This window comes from Macrobrachium nipponense, chromosome 13, assembly GCF_015104395.2.
Source record: "Macrobrachium nipponense isolate FS-2020 chromosome 13, ASM1510439v2, whole genome shotgun sequence".
NCBI lineage: Eukaryota > Metazoa > Arthropoda > Malacostraca > Decapoda > Palaemonidae > Macrobrachium > Macrobrachium nipponense.
The window spans coordinates 58,325,449-58,345,448 of NC_087206.1; the positions used below are offsets into that span (position 1 = coordinate 58,325,449).

The following is a 20,000-nucleotide window of genomic DNA, read 5'->3' on the forward strand; positions in this document are numbered from 1 at the left end:
TCTCTCTCTCAATAAGTCATTCCACTCCGACCCAAATTCAGCGCCCTTATCTGACATCCATCTCTTCCTGCTTTTGCTGTTCTGCATATCATTCTCAATATCAAACAGTCATCACCACAGTCCCCGGAGTGAGCAACGAGCTAACGCTTTTTTTTTCTTTTTTACTCCTCTTAGTTTTCCGCATAAAAAAGCTATTGAGGTGGCTTGTCTGTCCGTCCGCTCCTTTACTGTCCGCCCTCAGACCTTAAAATCCACTGAGGCTAGAGGACTGCCAATTGGTATTTTGATCATCCATCCTCCAACCATCAAACATACCAAATTGCAGCCCTCTAACCTCAGTAGTTTTTATTTTATTAAAGGTTAAAATTAGCAGTGATCGTGCGCCTGGCACTGCTATAGATACCAAAAACACAGGCCACCACCCGACTTCGGCTGAGAGTTTCATATAGCATTGTACGCTGTACAGAAAATTCGATTGCGTCGAAGAAACTTCGGCGTATTTTTTACTCTCTCTCTCTCTCTCTCTCTCTCTCTCTCTCTCTCTCACTGGCCATATAGTTTAACGTTCTCATGATATAGTCGTCGTCATTCTAATCGAAGCGAACCACATGACCTGGGAATTCTGCGTCTGATGCCATGCTTGTACTATCACCTACGTACTATAGTATTACTGAGTAAAGGTCACGCAGCTTTCTTGTCAAATCTAATATTTGCGATGTGGTTCGCTTCCGGCTTATTGGAGTTAATGACACCTCTCTTTATTTACTTCTCGTCTTCATTATCAACTCCCTCAAGAGAAATTCTTCAGAAAAGTGTAAATTCGAAACTGCCTGAATATTCAAGTTATTCAGAAATCTGAGCCTTATAATATCTGCAAGTTTCATTTACCTTGATATTCTTCTTTTTCATTTGCATTCAAATGTTGTAGTTAAGCGCTAAATGATAAGCAAAATTTGTTATGGGAAAATATTTGTCACCCTTTTCAAAACGTCGGTAATATTGAATCATTAGGTGAACACATTTTATTAAATACCAAGAGCTATTTGATCAACTGTTACACCAAACGAGTCATTCTCCTACGTTTAGTCTTCCACGTGTGTGCGTGAGTACGTTAGGAGCATAAGTTGTAATAACCATTGTACTGTTTTTTCTCTTGAGCCACCCCTGCTCAGGAAGGAGGCTAAACGTATATCACACAAAAAGCGGGCTACGAACAGAAACACGATTATGCGGTATAAGATTTCTCAATGGACATCTGAAAATATATATTTGGGATACACAAAAAGTACCATGACTAATTGCTCTTGTTTTTTCTGCTCTCTCATACCTCTGTATATTGTTAGTCACGTGCCCTTTGGTTATTATATTCCTGCTAAACCGAATTCCTCCCGTCCGGTTCCAGAGCTCATTCTTTTTGTTATAGAGAGGGACATTTCGGTCAATTATAGGTTATGAATCAAGCATGTGCTACCCTATCTCTTCATTTAAAAAAGATAGATAAAAAACAGCAATGATCGCATGTTGGGTCCATATTAGTCTACTTCATGGTAGAGGGTTTTAGTATTGCTAAAGGTTTTTTTATGCTACACATTTTACCTCAACATTTGTACAAACAAAACATACAGTATTATTCACACACATTACATTATCATTATAAATATATTAATTATGTGTATGTTAGTAATAACAATGGTAATGTACATTCTGTAGTAAACCCAAGTCATTGTGCATTGTCGATTAAAGTTCTCTTTGGTACCACACGCTCCACCCTAGTGGTTTATCAGGGCTGACATTCTTTGTATGACGCTTTCAATATGGACTTCGTTTACGCAGAAAAATCAATTTTAAAAGCAAAAAATACGATACATTTTATACTACTTTACCTTGTTTGAAAATGATCATAGATAACAAAGAGTTCTCAACATCGGGAAGCAAGAAACAAAGCATCCATTTTATTCTGAATGATGTCAAATCACTGCATTGGTTGAATTGATTGAGGAATTTTACGCTCCGACTACTCAGCTAGCTAAGAGGTTTTCCACTTTTGCTTTATTATATATTTTCTTACGGCTCTCTTTTTTTTTTAACTCAAATACGATTGCACGCCTCGTGGGACTTTTGTTTGAGCTGCTGTTCTTGAGATCATGTTATTGTCATCCAAAAACATATTTCGAATATCCTTATTGTGCATATTAAACCATTCCGAACTAAATATATCAATGGAATTATCTCCATTCAAGGGACAGCACTGTTGCAAAGTTCATCAACAACATTCTTAAACTTTTGTCCATTCAGCCCATACCATCAAAGAGTGTTTAATTTCACTTTGATGCCCAATCACTCTGGAACTTATATTGGGTATTTTGTTATGCTCAGCGGAAATCTATAGAAATACCAAACAATGACGATATTCGTGTTAGTTACTATTGTTTTTATATTAAAAGAAACCTCTTCACAATTAAACCTCCAATCTCCTTTTCAGTATGGTATATTTCAAGCTCCAGGGCAACAGGCATGACCCGGAGTAACGGAAATGCCAAAAACATTAGACTAGCGGTGAATTGTATCATTATATATCGCAAAGAATCATTCCCAAATAATTCAGCTCCTAAGTTGGAAACAAATTTTTCTCAGAGTCTTAGTTACCTAAGGTGGGAAAGAACACTTTATAAAGGACATCTGTAATTACAAATAAACCCTGAGTTTTCCAAGAACGTTTATGCTCACTGAGAAGGTCACAGTTTTCATAAGTTTTTTAGTGCTATGAGTGGAAAGAAATTTTTTTCTAAGATATTTTTGTAATTACTCTAGAGTCTAGGTAATGCCATTTTGAGGACTCTTGCAATTCTAGCTTTGGAATAAGATTTCTAGAGAATGTTTAATCTCGCTATAAAAGAAATGACATTGTTCAAAGGGATGTAAGTACTCTAAGACGAGAATGATTTACAAAGAGCCTTTGATAGATGACCTATTATTCTAAATCCCTTGTAATACGTTTTCTATGAACAAGCCAATAACTGCTATTCATAACTAAAGCTTAATATGGGAACCAACACTTCTACCGTGAAATTGTGCTTCATTTTGTGTTATAGTACGTGCGTTCGAGTTTCCACAAAGAAAATAAGATTTGGGAATAGTTGAATTAAAGTTTTTTTATTTTTGTCTTTTTTCTATTTATTTATTTATTTCTATTTTTATTTTTTTATTTTTTTATTCTATTTTCTTTCACTTTTTTTTTTTTAAGTTCATATGGCTGGTCCCGAAATCACTGAACTGTTTAAGACTTTTTACAACCAAAAACGAAAGAACTTCCAGACCACTGTTAGTCACCTGAGACCTCGCCCTTGTAAGATAAAAGATGATAGCACCCCACTTTTGTTCGAAAACTGGTTTTTAGATTTGCTTTATTGAACTGATATCAGTAATTATCACGTACGCAAAGCATCTCAGACCGACAAATGGTCAACTGGATATGAGGTGATAATTCATTCAGGCCTCAATAACTGCGCTTGTGTCCTAATGGAACAGAAATCATTGAATCTTTATTCCTCAAGTGTCTGATTACGTCAGTTATTCTTGGTACCCTCATCCGCTTAGAAACCCGTAGGGGATTAGTACCGTTAGTGCACCTCATATGGTGCACTGTAGGTATTACTTAAGAATCTTTGCAGCGTCCCTTCGGCCCCAGCTGCAACCCCCTTTCATTCCTTTTACTGCACGTCCGTTCATGTTCTCTTTCTTCCTTCTTATTTTCCACCCTCTTCTGAGAATTGTTTTATAGTGCAACTGCGAGGTTTTCCTCCTGGTACGCCTTTCATACCTTTCTATTCTCATTTTTACTTCCAGCGCTGAATGATCTCATAGGTCCCAGTGCTTGGCCTTTAGACTAAATCATATATCCCTATTCCATTCATCCGCTTAGGTGTTTTATGGGCCTCGCCTGGTCGCTAAGAAGGACTGTCGCGATAGGGAAGGGAAGACATTTTTGTCAAGAGTGAACTGACAAGACAGTCACCAGGCAAATATTTCCCTAGAATCATACTTTCAACAATGCAGTTATTGAAGTTTCAGACAACCGCTGTTGTGTTTGTCACCAGAATCATAATTAGTAGGGCGTATGTCCTGATTCCTTTCACACCAACCAAAATTAAAATATATGAAACACACATGCGTACTTCTACGCAGAAAACACACACACACTCATATGTATATATATATATATATATATATATATATATACTATATATATATATATATATATATATATCAGTATGCTTTTCAAAATGACCATACATATGCAAAGAGATTAATAGAAATTTGCAGGCGCACTCACTGGAAATAAAGGAAGCTCAAGATAGTCCATAGGCTTTCCGGTATATGAGAATGATTAGTAACAATCAAATTGTATAATATACGTGCAAGCATGGATACCGAAATGAAGGAAACAAAGGATGCAAACCACTTGTCAGCAAATCGATCCAGTGTACAAATCAACCACACTGAAATCATTCCACACCATTTCATAACCCGGAGATTTCAAGCCTCCGCCAATTGAATGACGATTACGAAAAAACGCAGGGCTTCCCTGTGACGTCATCATAGCAGATGACGCTTTCTCCCTCGATCAAATTGGAGGCTGACGGTTGGCGAGATGGATCGTGGAAGAGTCCTAATTAACGAAGGAGACAGTACGTGATATGAGTTGCGGTTCTCTGATGGGGTGAAGCCTCAAGACAAGAGGCAGTCATATTGCGTGTGTTGGTCTCATACTGACAACTCGCACAGATGATCCGTTAATGAAAAGCGCAGAATTTCTTCTTCGGATACAAAAGAACCATTTGCGGTCTGTTGCAGGAAGAATTTCCGTTTCTTGGACCTCTCGCCTGCAATCTTAAGGCCTCTTTGTGCATTGCTTGACCTAATTAAGAAAGAACGGGTTCCCCTTCTGGTATCGCCAACAATCATTCTCCTAATTTAGTATGACTCTTGTTTACACATCGTGTGATTTGGTTTTCATCAGCATTTCGTTTTACATATTGTCATTTTAAGGAAACGACATAGAGAAAAATATGATTGATGCTTAAATTATATTGTCAATAACATTCAGGTATGTCTAGATTTTAGCCGAGATTTTGAAATAATTAGGAATATTGGCAGATATATTTTTGTAAATGTATGCATATATACATATATACATGTGTGTATGTATTTATACATATGTATACGTATACATATATATTTATAGATATATACATATATATTATATATATGTTTACATTTGTATCTACATATAAGTAAAGGTAATGCCACAGAGGAAAATAAAAAAACGAGAACTGCCGAGATCTTTCGGTCTTAACGACCCCTTTACCATGGGAGACCAGGGCTAGTTGTTACAATTTTACTATTTTTACTTCTAATTCAATATCTAATGAAGGAAACTTAAACAAATTTATGCTGTGAAAAGGTTGTTATATGTGTTATCATACCCATATAACAAAAAGATTATATACTTTTTTAATTCCTGTAATATAATAGAAAATAGCAGAAAAACTTATTTGTATCAACTTGCCCCATATGCAGGGCAAGGTGTTACCGTCCATGGGGTATATTGTTACAAAATATAAAAAGAATCACATCCTTTAAAAACCAAAGGAAATCAGTTAACACTTCATTGTACACAGGTCACATATATACGTGCTGAGAAATTTCATTTGTGCAGCGTTCATAGACCTAAACTTTGCATTTGATGCATTGCACCAATTACTCCCCTAAGGCTGTATCTGGCCATTTCACCAGTAATCTTCAACATTCTTTTTGCTTTTATTTCCACCAGACTTCAGAAACCTTTTGTTATTCAGATTCCTTTTACTGGTTTTACTCGTGAGCCTTTTCCCTTGTGAATCCTCGTTGTGCCTCTGTAGTTTCATCCTCTTTTTTTGCATTTTTGTGTCTTTCTAGGGCTAGCCTTTTTAAAAGGTCGTAGCTCCCCTTGGGGGCTCATATCTCCTGTAGGTCTTTGGTCTGTCTTCATAGAAGGAGGTGATTTGTATATGTAAGGCCTATCTAAACCATCCTTGCCTGTGCTTGTAACAGGGACTGGGATCATTTTCAAAGCTTGTTATGTACTGGGGAGTTAGATTGGTCTTGAGGAGGTTCACAGGTAGGTATCATGTAGCCTATGCAAGCTTCAGTAGGCTGTAACGGGCTTTCATTATTTGCTTTGGTTTCGTTACCTATTTTATGTGGCTTCTACAACTACAGGTGTATCCTATGGATTTTCTTTTGGACGACCAGATACAACTATATGTTACTGCTTGTAACAACTAGCCCTGAGCGAATTATTTTCTTTCTCCTCATAAATTTTGCTACTTGTTTGAATTATGGATAAATGAAGTCTAATCACATATGAAGCATAAACACAGATATTTTTAAAAATCACATTATTTTCCATGAAAACGAGTTTCATTAAGGTTTATGAAAATAATACGAAAGGTCAAAATATTTACTCAGGGTATCCAAAAACAGTTTTCTGCTTGTAGTTTCGTCGACGGGTGATCAACTTGTTTTTCGCTCAACGAGGATAATGTTGATACTGACGCCTAATCGTGTGAAGAGCCTTGGTCCCAACTAACCCCGGTCTCCCCTATAGGCAAGACTGATCAAAACAATGAGAAACACATTATAGGTACTACTCGGCAGTTCTCGTTTTTTTCATTTTCCTCCATGGCATTACCTTTACTTATACATAGCATCACGTTTTATATATTTCGTAATCAAGTTATTCATCTACTTATATATACAAACAAGCTTGTCATTGTAACTCCTATTGAGGAAAATGCCCATAACTTTAATGATTATTATTGCTATTATCACCATCATTATCCTACTGTCAAGTGGAACGTCAACACCCGTTGACTTTTCAGTATTATCGTTCGAAATATGCAAAACTGCGAGCGCAACCGGCCTCAGTGCAAGCTTCCATAGACTTTCAGGGCCATAAAGAGAGCACAAGGAAAAGAATGAAACGAGGATTTAAGGTAAGTTTACGAATTAGAATTTGAACAATAAAAAACAGGTACAACTCTGATCTTAGACCATTACACCTTTAATCTGTTAAGATTACACTGACCTCGGTATATTTTTTAATCAGAATTTGATGGGAAAAGGAACTTTTGATTGCCTGGTATCAAATTACTTGGGAATTCGGACACGCGAACTATTGCAATTAATGGCACACAGTTTATAAGAATTTTATTTGTGGTTAATGGGGAATGTATTGCATAACATCGTTTGGGGAACTTATTCCTCCATAATTACGCCGTAAAAATGGAAATGATAAACGAATCCCCTCTTGAAACTTCTGCTAACGGAATATTCTCGAAGGGGGCGTGGCCTCCCGTGCAGATCGGATCAGTACCTGAACGGCATCAAGATCTCACGAAGCAGCTTGTCTCGGTGGAATAGATTCAATCGGCCTTATGCCAGCGTGAACCGTTGCATTATGGCAGCCCGTAATTGACGTTTAGGTGATGAAGTGTATAAGAGGCGAAAACGAACGGATAAACAGTATCAAATAATCCCGACTGATATCGAGAGAGAATGCCTCACGTGTGGTTGCATCGGGGACTGAGACTGACCTCTTTCGTGCGCTTTTGATTTCACCCTTTGGCAGCATTTTCAAGGAGCGCTGGTCATTCACGTCTGCTATTGTCCCCCCTCTCCCTTCCCTCCTTTCTCTCCCCCTATTCCCAAAACACCATCTGTGACCCACAATGTCCGACAAATAGCCAGGTACACGATTCACTCCTATCCAACAGAGGCTCGTTGGGTGTTCCAAGAAACGACCCTAAATCCTTCCGTTCCGTTCCCATCCGTTATCTGTCTCGGAACTCTTCTGTGAGGTCACAGCAGCTTTCCCTGTCATTCATTCTTTGCGCTCACGTATTTAGTATAGCACGAAGCCTTGTCTGTGCCATTGTCTTCCTGTATTTATCTTTTTTTTTTTTATTCTCATTTCCAGTGTTAAAATGTAGCGATCAGAATATTCAAAATGAATAAGCAACCGAAACAACTGCTGATAACGTTGTAAAATGTACATTAGCAAACTGATAGCATTTGATAGTCACGAATGCATCTAACACCTGACATTTGGAAACATGATAGGCAATAAACGTTTTCTTTAAGCCAAGCTGATTTACACTGACGAGTCATATAACTCGTAACTAACAGCCTTGCCGATTGCGTACATCCATGACAACCTTCCTCCAATATTTCACTGGAGAAAGAAAGCATTTCCTGTTTACTAAAGGTATTTATTTTGAGTAATTGAGAATCGGAGAATTAAAAGCTGGTTATATCATATTATGATTTTTTTTAACCAACCAAGCTATTGACAATAACAGGTATGAATTTACAATCAACTTACGGTGCTGTAACCATTATATGTATTGTATGAACAGTTGACGTGTGCGTGATAATCAAGCACTGTCAATTTATAAAGAGAAAGGTCTGCATTACTTCCTGTGACAAGTAGTGTAGACGCATATTGCACAGCATTTGCTTCAGACAAGAAAGGTCGACCGAATCATCGCGCCATTTATTTCTTTTCCCCACAATTCTCAGAAAGGTAAAATAGAGGAAATTATTTTCCAGACAAGTTTTACAATGGTAAGTAATGAAACGTGTGCATAATGTAATTCGGACAAAAAATTTAACCTGTTTAACACAGTTTTATGCAAAAGAAAACTGGCTATTTGTTTGTCCGTCCGCCCTTTTCTGTCCATCCTCAGATCTTAAAAACCACTAAGGCTAAAGGGCTACAAATTTTAATGTTGACCATCCACCCTCCAATCATCAAACATACCAATTGCAGCCCTCTAGCCTCAGTATTTATTTTTTATTTTAGGTCTAAAATTAGTCCTGATCACGCGTCTGGCACAGCTACAGGAGTTAACAACACAGACCACCACCGGGCCGTGGCTGAAAGTTTCATGGGCCTCGGCTGAGAGTTTCTCGGGCCGTGGCTGAGAGTTTCATGGACCTCGGCTGAGAGTTTCATACAGCAATTTACTATGTACAGCAAACTCGATTGCACCGAAGAAATTTGGTCGCATTTTCTACTTTTTTGCTTTCGTAACAGTTCTTTAAATAAGCAATGATGCAACATCTTTTACTTGTAAATGAGATTTTGGTGCCTGGAATATCGAAGATGGCTGGATTACTGGCGGAGGAAAAACCGAGCTCAAGAGTCGTCAATTTAACACGGAAAATTATGATAAATTTGCTGGCAGAGAGGGAGAGAGAGAGAAAAATGAGGGGTAAGCGCTAAAGAGAGAGTGGAGAAAACAGTGAACAGATATTTTTGTTCTAGATTCTAGATTCTTCTGGGATTCTTCCCCAAGAAAGGCTTGATCTGTCCACAAATACCCAAGGCTACTTCTAGAATTACCAGCAGTCTAAAATACAGTTTTCAACTTGAAACTTTAGTGATGAGAAAAAAAACTGAATATATATGATTTTTATAAGCTTTGAAACTTTTATTGTTGTTAGCATTTCAAATGTCACATTCATCACAAATGCGGGGAAGGGAAATTGAATTAGGTTCACCGGGCTGCATTACTTTCTATACCGTCTGGCAATTTCTACATATATTGCACAGACTAGTGCATGTTCTGTGCAAATCATTACTGTTATTTAGACAGCTTTTTTTTTTTATAGAAGCACGATGTTCAGAAAAATGAAGCATTTATATCACGCAAATGTTAGACAAATATTCAGAACAGAGAAAATTTGATCCCGTTTCAGGTTGTTTGCTGTTATTACTTTGATTAGGTCTTGTGCCAGTACTGCTCTCTGATTCTTTTGTGAGTTGATGCATAAGCCTAATGCAGTCCAAATCAAAGAAATTTTCTTGTAAGAGAAACGAATTTTATATCACACAGGAAGCTGACTACTTTAGAGATTTTCCTCGTTGTAAAACACATAATTCAAGGGCAAATATTCATATACAATTTTTCAAACATAGTTTTTATGAGTAAGTTGGACAGTTACAAAAAGAATGAGAAAGAGAGAGAGAGAGAGAGAGAGAGAGAGATTACAGTACCATCAGTAAGGTGAAGGAAAAAGACCTCACCTGAATAAACATAACAAGTACGAGTACACTCACCAAAATTTAAAAAATACATATATATAATCCAAAATATCCTCAGGGACATTTGCTAAGGGATGGATGAGGGTCTGATTCAGAAACAATATGGCATAGAGCTGCGATTATCCATCTGTTTCTTCGTCAGAATGTGCTATCTTTGTGCCAAACATCGCTCACAGATATTCTGCAAAATTGCCACATTCAAAGTATCCATATTTTAAATTCTATTCAGTATTCTCTCTCTCTTTCTCTCTCTCTCTCTCTCTCTCTCTCTCTCTCTCTCTCTCTCTCTCTCTCTCTCTCTCTCTCTCTCTCTCGGATAGACTGTCTCCAAGCATTATGAAATTAGGCCAGGAATGATCAAACCACCAGTTTCACAAGAACTGTAAACCTCCAGGTCACAATTACGCTATGAATGATAAGGAGACACCAGATCAAATTTCCCAACACAATACAGGAACTTCTGACACTCCATAACCAGCAAATTGGCGTGATTACACGATCCGTTTCACCGCTGACTGCATCGACGACTAATTATCACACGCGGGACAACTTCCGAATTCACTTCCTGATGTTCAATCGAGGTATTTCATTAGACTACCTCATGATGCTATTCATGCTCCAGTAATTTTACGTTGTAACTAAATATTAATACGTTTGTACGTCTGTGAGAGTTCATTTCCACGTATAAATTTATACACAAACTAGCTGCATGTGTTGAAAAAGGTACACAAGCACCCACACACACACAAATATATATATATATATATATATATATATATATATATATATATATATATATATATATATATACGTATATAATGTGTGTATACCTTATTCAACTCATACTAATACGTTTGTGTATAAATTTATATGTAGAAATGAACTCTTACAGACATACAAACGTATTAATATTAAGGTACAACGTAAAATTAGCAGAGCATGAATATGGTGATAGACTATGTACAAAGGGCTTTCGTGTATTATTAGGCTACAAAGTAAACCAAAAAGATGAAGAATTATGAGAGGAAACTTCATAAAACAAAGATCGTAGCCATTAACAATCAAAACACCATTGCTTTAAATAAGCAGTCATTTAAACAAAATTACTGTCGTTTCCATATAACTAAAAATACTTTGTAAACACTTAAACCATCAAAATACCTTTAGTGTTAAAAAGTCTCTTAAAGATGAAATTGTCCTATCTACAGATTCAGATTCAAAAGATTTATTGACATTTGTTGCACATACATCAAATGGAGTGGAACAGCATTATAGCACACCCGTGTGTCTATCTAATTTACAGGACTGGAGATAAGAGTTAGAAGGTAATTACTGAAATATCTAATTAATGGAGATTCAATTATATTTCCTCCAAAAGCTTTATTACAAAATATTGCAATACGAGGAAAATTGCAAATATAGCCACCATTTGGAATTCTTCCTGAAGCCTTGAATCCTTTTCAAAGTTTTAAGTAATTTTTTCTTAAATTTTATCATTACTTTATGTAGCATCATTTAGGTATTCTAATTCCTCCAAGGTTCCGCATTCTTAATGAAATTACATGTTTTTGGCTTGCAGCAAAATCATGAATTTTACTAAATTTCGGTATCTATAATTTCCAATCTTTATGTCCTTAAAATCTTTGCCACATGCAGTGTTGCTACTTTTGAGTGTGTGTGTGTGTGTGTGTGTGTGTGTGTGTGTGTGTGTGTGTGCATTCATATATATATATATATATATATATATATATATATATATATATATATATACATATACTATATATATATATATATATATATATATGCATGTATGTATATACATACATAGTTAGTTATTTTTATTGACAAGATATACAAAATATAAGTACAAACTTGTCCCAAAAAAGATACAATACAAAAAAAAACACATAGTAGATAGCTATCTCTTCTTTTTTTCTGTAAGTACAAGGCCCATAATGACAAAAAATACAAACATCAAGTACAAATTACATCAGCACATAATATCATATACACGAAAAAGTAAAGAAAAAATGTCCACCCATAAACCTTGGCTTATTATTGTTAAGTCTCAAACACAATGCTTGCAAAAAAAAGAAAAACCTACTTGAAGAGAAAAACAATAAAACAGAAGACAAAAGCCGCATATTATTTATAACTAAGAAGAACTTCATAAACACATGCACCCAAATCAGCAATATCATTACTTTCATTTAGTAAAGTATTCATAGACTCGTAACTTAAGTTTGGATATTTATGCCTACACGGCATTGACAGAGGACGATTGATCAGAGCGTGTGACTCGTCCTGAATAGTGCTATGATCACAGGCACACACCTTCAACCTTCATTCTGGAGGAGTTCGGCTCCACCTACCCGTTTCTATACAAAGGTTACGGGACCTTAACCGTAAGCGACTGAAAGCTACGCGAATGTAATCAGCGACATAGAATTTATCGGTATATAATCTATGAACTTCTAAGTTGGGATTCAGTTTGCTTCTGTAAGTAACATATTTAGTTGCTGAAGTTGGTCTATTTCTCATTGATGACATGATGTCGTCTAGTGGGCCAATTTGGTCATTAAAGGTTGGGGAATTTTGAATAAATCTGTACCCAGGGGAATCTGCATCCCTACACATTCCATATACAATAAGAAAAGGCTCATCCATATCAGGGTCAGACAACTTTGACATAAGAAAACGTTTCCGTTTTTTGGCCACAATGAATTTCGCTGGGGGTATCCCAGACTCAACCAAACACAAATCTATGCAGGTATTTACCCTCACAACTAGCAAACTTTTGACTAAGTGATTGTAATTACTTATTGGTTTTTGTGATGCATTTGTTAACCATGTTTCTGACCCATAAAACAAAGATGAAGTCGCCGCTGCTTCAAAAACTTTCTTCTTAAGTTAGGCTGATGTAAAGAGAGGCAAGTTTTCAACTTCCCGTCATCTGTGAACCAAGTTCCCAGATAGAGATAATGGTCACAGTTACTCACAGTTTGACCTTGAGCTGTTATTGGCAACTGGTCACCTACATTCTTGTTTATCACGAAAAATTTGCTCTTCTTACCATTAAGCTGCATGCCATATTCATTACAGTAGTTCATCATAATGTCAAATTTTTTAATACACATTTCTCGAGAAGTGACAACAATCACTGTGTCATCCATCAACAAAAGCACATGTAAATTACCCAAAAAACCATCGACTGGAATTGCATCTTTTAAAATCCTAACCATTTTATCCATATAAATGACAAACAGTAAACAACTAGTGGGGTCTCCCTGCCGAACACCGACAGAGCTTTCGATCACAGCTGTTCTTAAAACATTTTTAGTGTTACTGTACATCTCTTTAATTGCAAATAACTTATCATTTTTCTTCGGGGAACTCGATCATAAGCTTTACTGAAATCTACAAACATTGCGTAGAGTTTTTTCTTCTTGAAGATAGCCAAATCTATTAACAGGCTTAATGACAATATTTGTTCTATACGTCCTCTTTTCCTCTGTGCTCCAGCTTGACACTTATCTATACTGAACCATAATTTCAGTCTATTTAATAACAATATGTCATATATCTTACCTACAGTATCTATGATACTTATACCTCTATAATTCCCACAATCCATTCTGTTTCCAAATTTAAAAAGTACAACAAGTTTACTGTATCCCCATGATAATGAATAATTTAAATTCAAGAACAAAGCATCAAACACGGCCAAGAAAAACATCAGCCACAAGGCGAGCAGGCGAACGAACAATCCAGGGCACAGGCCACAGAAGCTCTTATTCATATTCACGTCTTTCCGAGCCTCGTCCAGCTCTTGTGGGGTAAAAGGGTCGTCAAGAACAGGGATGTAGGGGGCGTCATCAAGAGCACTTATACCTTCACTTTGAAGGTATATATATATATATACATATATATATATATATATATATTATATATAGATATATATATATATATATGTGTGTCCGTGTGTGTGTGTGTCGGGTGTTGTGTATTACTGTGTGTATACATATATACATATATATATATATATATATATATATATATATATATATGATGTGTGGGTGTGTGTGTGTGTGTGTTAAATATCAATATACATATATACCTATAAATATATCTATATATATAAATATATATTTATAGTATATATTATATATATATATACCATATACTTAAACACTGGGAATAATTGGCCCATTGTACCACGAGGATACATACATATATATATATATATATATATATATATATATATATATATATATATATATATATATATATATATATGTATATATATGTATATTATATATATATATACATATATATCTGTGTGTGTGCTTGTGTATGCATACTAATTGCGATACCATCATTTTTGTCTTGAACTGGAATAGACCTGTCTTCGACATCGTAGTGCAGTATTTTTACGAAGAATAATTTTCAGCTAAAAGTGACGAGGGTATTCTTCAATTCCAATATATATATATATATATATATATATATATATATTATATATATATATATATATAGTATATGTATATATATATATATATATATATATATGTATATATATATATGTATATAGATATATACATATATATATATATATATATATATATATATATATATATATATACATGTGTGTGTGTAGTATATGTAATATATGATATATATATATATATATATATATATATGATATATTACATACTCATGTATACATGTGTGTGTGCGTGCGTGCGTGTGCGTGTGTGCGTGCGTGTGTGTGTATGAAAGCGTCATTGTTCCGCGAGTGTTCGAAGTACAGCTGAAGTAGAAGATATTTTGCAAGTCATCCTTGCGTTTGGTTGGTATCAGATAAGGAAACAATGCAGCAAGAAGTTCAGTTACTTATATCTTAGATGATGTCTGTAATCACAATAGAGCTTCTTCATTTTACTTTTTTATTTCCAAAGACAGGTATAATATCGAAAGTCGTACGGAAAGATTAATATTTAATATGACTGTTATATACTAAAAAACGTAAAACCTTCTATTGGTTATGGATCGAAGTATATATATATATATCCCTTATCTCATATTTAGAATTTCCTTGTCCTTATCGTCTTATTTCTGAAGTTATGTTCTAAAAGTTATTTTAGGATTGGTCCTCTTGCATCATAAGATTCTTTTTCATACATTTCCCTTAGAATCTTTCAGCATGAGCAGATTCCTGGCTTCGGACATTCGTGTAAACGTGCAGACTTTTCTTGTACACAGAAGAAACAATGATCTCAGTCGGGTTTCCGTGGAAGAACGAATCTATCTTTACACGCGTTTGATCTGAATATAAATTTTTCAGACTCTGCCAAACCTTCGCCGTTTGCTTTTAATTTTAAATGTGAACTTGATCTTTTTAATGGATTGTATAATGGATTGTATGAGCTGCATTCGTATACTTCCATGATTGTTATCATTTAATTGTTTCTCAGCATAACGGAGGACGTAGCGAAGCCCTTCCACCCCTCCCCCGCCTTAGCTACACCCATATTCGTACGACTATCAAAAGTATTTCAGACACCATAACTCCTTATTCCTTAAGCAGAGCAGCGAAGGGTGAAGGCGGTTCTTAATCGCTCGATACCGTACGGTTTCCGTACGCTCAGAAACAAGAGCTCTGCAGGATCTCGCTCAGACAAAGATGCAAGGACCTCTTTGCCACAAATGAAACGACGTCGCTAAATTCTTTTCCAGAGACAGGCCAACATTTTTCCCTAAAGTGGAAGTTCAGCCTGATAATTTAGTGATGTCTAAAAGCACAAGCATGCCTGACTCCACTTAATTGTAGATGAGAAATAGATTACCATGACATCGATTTTACTGGGCTTGACAGGTCCGAGAAAAGCAAAGCGCATCTAGGCCCATGTCCTCTATGCCAAGATTTAACCTTTTAGGACAATATTGACTGGTAGCTTCCTTTTCTCTCTCTCTCTCTCTCTCTCTCTCTCTCTCTCTCTCTCTCGCTCTCTGCACAATGCATGATATGAGGAAGACTGTACAGTTTACTCGTATAGATTAAGTGATATGGTTTAAATAGAAAACTTATTTTGTCTAAGTATTTTACTAAGCTCTTGTAAAAAAAACATCAAGTAGCTACCAGACTCATCTTTCCAACCAATGTCTCAAAATCCATCATGTGTATGTGAAGAGGGGCGGGTGACTGACGACCATTTCCTGACCTAAAAGATGTAATATGTACCTAGTAGCCAGTCGTTTGTGGTGGGTCGAAGCTAAGATGGAGAAGGACGAAGAGTCAGCAACTTCATCCTTGTAGTTTATTGTTTACTCTCTCTCTCTCTCTCTCTCTCTCTCTCTCTCTCTCTCTCTCAAAATACATATATATATATATATATATATATATATATTATATATATATATATATATATATATATATATATACGTATATGTATATCACATCAGCGTGACATTTTACAAATGTCGTTAAATATCCAATTAGAGCTGCTTCAGGGATAGTACCGAAGGAGAATTGTAAATGATAAGTGATTTAGTACCTAAGCGACTCAAACAACCAACAGTACCCATCAACGTTCTAGAACGTTGACTGGAAGTTGCTGGTGGGTACTTTCGGGTATTCGAGTCACTCATGTACCAAATCATTTATCACTTATAATTCTCATTCAGTGATATTCCCGAAGTATTGCTAATTGGATATTAAATGCCATTTGTAGCATAATGTTTACACACACACACACACACACACACATATATATATAAAGACAATAGTTATATGTATACACACAAGCAATATATGATACTGAAATTACTGAACACGTACCGTTGTTGACACAGTCTGGTTGTCGGCTGCTGCACCACCAAGCAAGGACGTTAGGAAAACGACTACCCAAGTCGTCCTCTTCATTGTTCTTTGATAAGGTCTAAACTGTGCAACGATATGTTTTAGTTTCGCAGATTTTGAAACGGTTATCTTGGGAGATTGTTAGGAAAAATCACATACATTTAGTTTTATCGAACGGCCTATAAGAACCACGAGTTTTTATCTGGCGACGAAGAGAGATGCAACTCGAGCAACGAATCCTTTACATCGGCAGAAGTCTCGTGACTGGAAAGGGAGCCGAAGACAGCCCGACCCGAGGCTCGCGAAATGATAACTGGAGGGATCCTCTGTGACACAAACGCATCTAACGTTCGGTTCGCCACGCCTCCTCGAGCTGTGATCCGTTGGAGGCTGCATTCGACATCGCTCCCCTCCCCCCTCTCTCGAAATCGGTTCCCAGTCCCTGGGATCCACAAGGTTGGTATCTCACTACCTGCAGGAGCAGTCGGTCAGTCAAGCCCCTTCCTCTGTCAGCGCGAGGTGAGGGGCGGAGAGAGAGAGAGAGCGTATGGGAGGGACGGGACAGGTGTGGGAATTTTTCTAAAGAGGTTCCTCTAATTTGTTGGAACCGCCCTGCTTGGCCGTAGAGACATAAGGGCGCTTTTCGGTGTCATTTTCGTCACCAGAATCGGTCTTAGGGGAAGCCCGGTGGGATGGTTCTTTCAGAAACGAGACCTGCTTCAAGGTGAATATAGAAGGTTTTAATTAAAAGATTATACTGAGAAAAACAAGTCGACAAAAAAGAGAATTCATGGCGCCACCCCACATAATAACAAAAACATTACGATAGCGGAGGTCACGGAATTCGAGTATATTCATTACCAAAGGTTAATATTTGTGAGAAAGTCATTCATATAAAAGAGAATAATGCCCTTTAGGTTTGTAGTAACAAGGATTCCAAAGTGTACATGAAATCGCAATTCACTACTTTATTCTACTATGCTCCTTCACAAGGTCTGAGGATTTTTTTTATTCGTTGTTAATCTTATGCTCAACAGTTACTCTATTTCTTACCTCCACTCGAAGTTTATAGCTTTTATTTCTTCCTCGACAAGTAGATTTTCTCGGTCGCTGGGCGCACTTTATCAGGTCATAACTTTCCTTCAGTTTTTTTTAATACAGGGAGATTTCCATTTTAATTTCAAGGGCCATTCCACTATATCGGTTAGCATGAAAGAGTATAATACATTTATAGAGTATGACGAACGCAATAAATTTTCATCCCAGTTTATTTCAGTGAGCACGTTACCATCAGGAGAAATAAGTCCTCTTACAAGAACTTTCTCCTTAGAAGTCCGGTAATTGAGAACAACGATTTTCTTAGTTATGATGACCTAAGAGCTTTGGGAATATGAAAACGCGTTCGCAGTTCACCTTTGAAAATGAAAGTGTAAGTCAGCTTCAGAGGGTAAATGCAGGAATTTGCCTCAGCCTTCCGGCTATCTGAATCTTAGCAACTAAAGATAGCTAATAAGAGCAAAAACTGCGGGGAGGCACTTCCAAACTTAAACTCTTCACTCCAGCGGGACACCGTTGAAAATTCACATTTTTTTATGACTCATTAATTGCTGCTATTTTTTCGATTTGCCTCTATACACCATAACAGAACTATAACTTCAAAATTAGACGAAAGTAGACAGCACTAATCATATCAGCGGAGAGCGTGTCGCTTCAGTGTTTCATCCCTTGGTGTAACCCGTGGATCGTTAGCTGGAAGTCATTGAAATTGACATCGTCCATCGATATTTGTTTTTTGAATTTTAACATTTTAAACTCTGAGAGAGAGGTAGAGAAAAAGAGATGAAGAGAGAAAATAAACGATGTCGGAGAATATCATTGCCACTGTAAATCATTACTGCACTTAAAATTTTCTGATCTATGGACGCAATATTTTTCTTAAATCCAACTCGTAAAATGAAAGGCCACTTCTTTTATCCACGAATGAGCAGCTGTTTTTATAGGTCAAATCCCCATATTTGGGCAAGGCTATTAAAAACCTTTTCTGATAAAAGGGTGGACAACAAACTGAAGAAAAAGAACGAACTCATGAAATGAGCATCATCATGCAACTTTAGCAACATCGCTTTCCCCTCTTCAATGAGGTTAAAATGCTGTTTCCCAAACAATAATTGCTTTGTTCCAATTCTTCATAGATACCTAAATATGATAGGGTTTTATCTGCACGATGGCGAAATGCGTGTCAGGTCTTCAGGAAATACATAATGGGTTGCCGGAACTAATGTCTGTAGAAGACGAAGGAAGTAGCGCTAACCTTGAGTAGTGGTAGTCGTTGTTAGCGGACGAGAGGCAAATAAACAAATTATAAATCAAAACGTCATTAGTCTGAGTCTACTTCATATCAAAATCCTTTTCTCGCTTCAGACAATGATGGAAATGCAGTGACTGGAAATGTGTCTGATCCATCGAGAGCATTCTGGCCATCCATTTCTGGGGACCTTGCATGGTAGCAGCATACTTAAGCATCCTATTTTTGACCGAACATTCCGATTAGATTATTAACATCATAAAATAAATTAATTGAGGAGGGCTGCCAAAAGGAAAACAATCAAAATATGAGCCGATCATGGCTAAATTTAACCGTAAATGAAATTAAAACTACTGAGGCTAGAGGGCTGCAATTTAGTATGTTTGATGATTGGAGGGTAAATGATCAACATACCAATTTGCAGACCTCTAGCCTCAGTAGTTTTTAAGATTTGAGGGCGAACAGAAAAAGTGTGGACAGAAACATGCGGACGGACAGACAAATCCATCTCAATAGTTTTCTTTTATAGAAGATTAAGATTCAGGAAAAAAAAAACGGTTAAATTTGGTATATGAAGGCCGACGACTGCGACAGTTCATTGACAGAAGAAAAGGAAAGGAGACGAAAATGGGTAAGCGAGGAACTCGTCTCTCGAAAGAGCAAAAGAATAAAGGAATCAGCAAGAA

General features: G+C 36.6%; 1 protein-coding gene across 1 annotated transcript in view; it reads right to left on the bottom strand.

Annotated features, from left to right (window-relative positions):
- Positions 1-17,307, bottom strand: part of LOC135225802 (MAM and LDL-receptor class A domain-containing protein 1-like) — a 106,027-nt gene extending 88,720 nt beyond the window's left edge. Inside the window, exon 1 of the mRNA XM_064265298.1 lies at positions 16,989-17,307. Within this exon, the coding sequence (XP_064121368.1) occupies positions 16,989-17,072 (84 nt within the window). The 5' untranslated portion in view covers positions 17,073-17,307. The remainder of the gene's footprint in view (positions 1-16,988) is intronic.
- Positions 17,308-20,000: the final 2,693 nt, after the last annotated feature.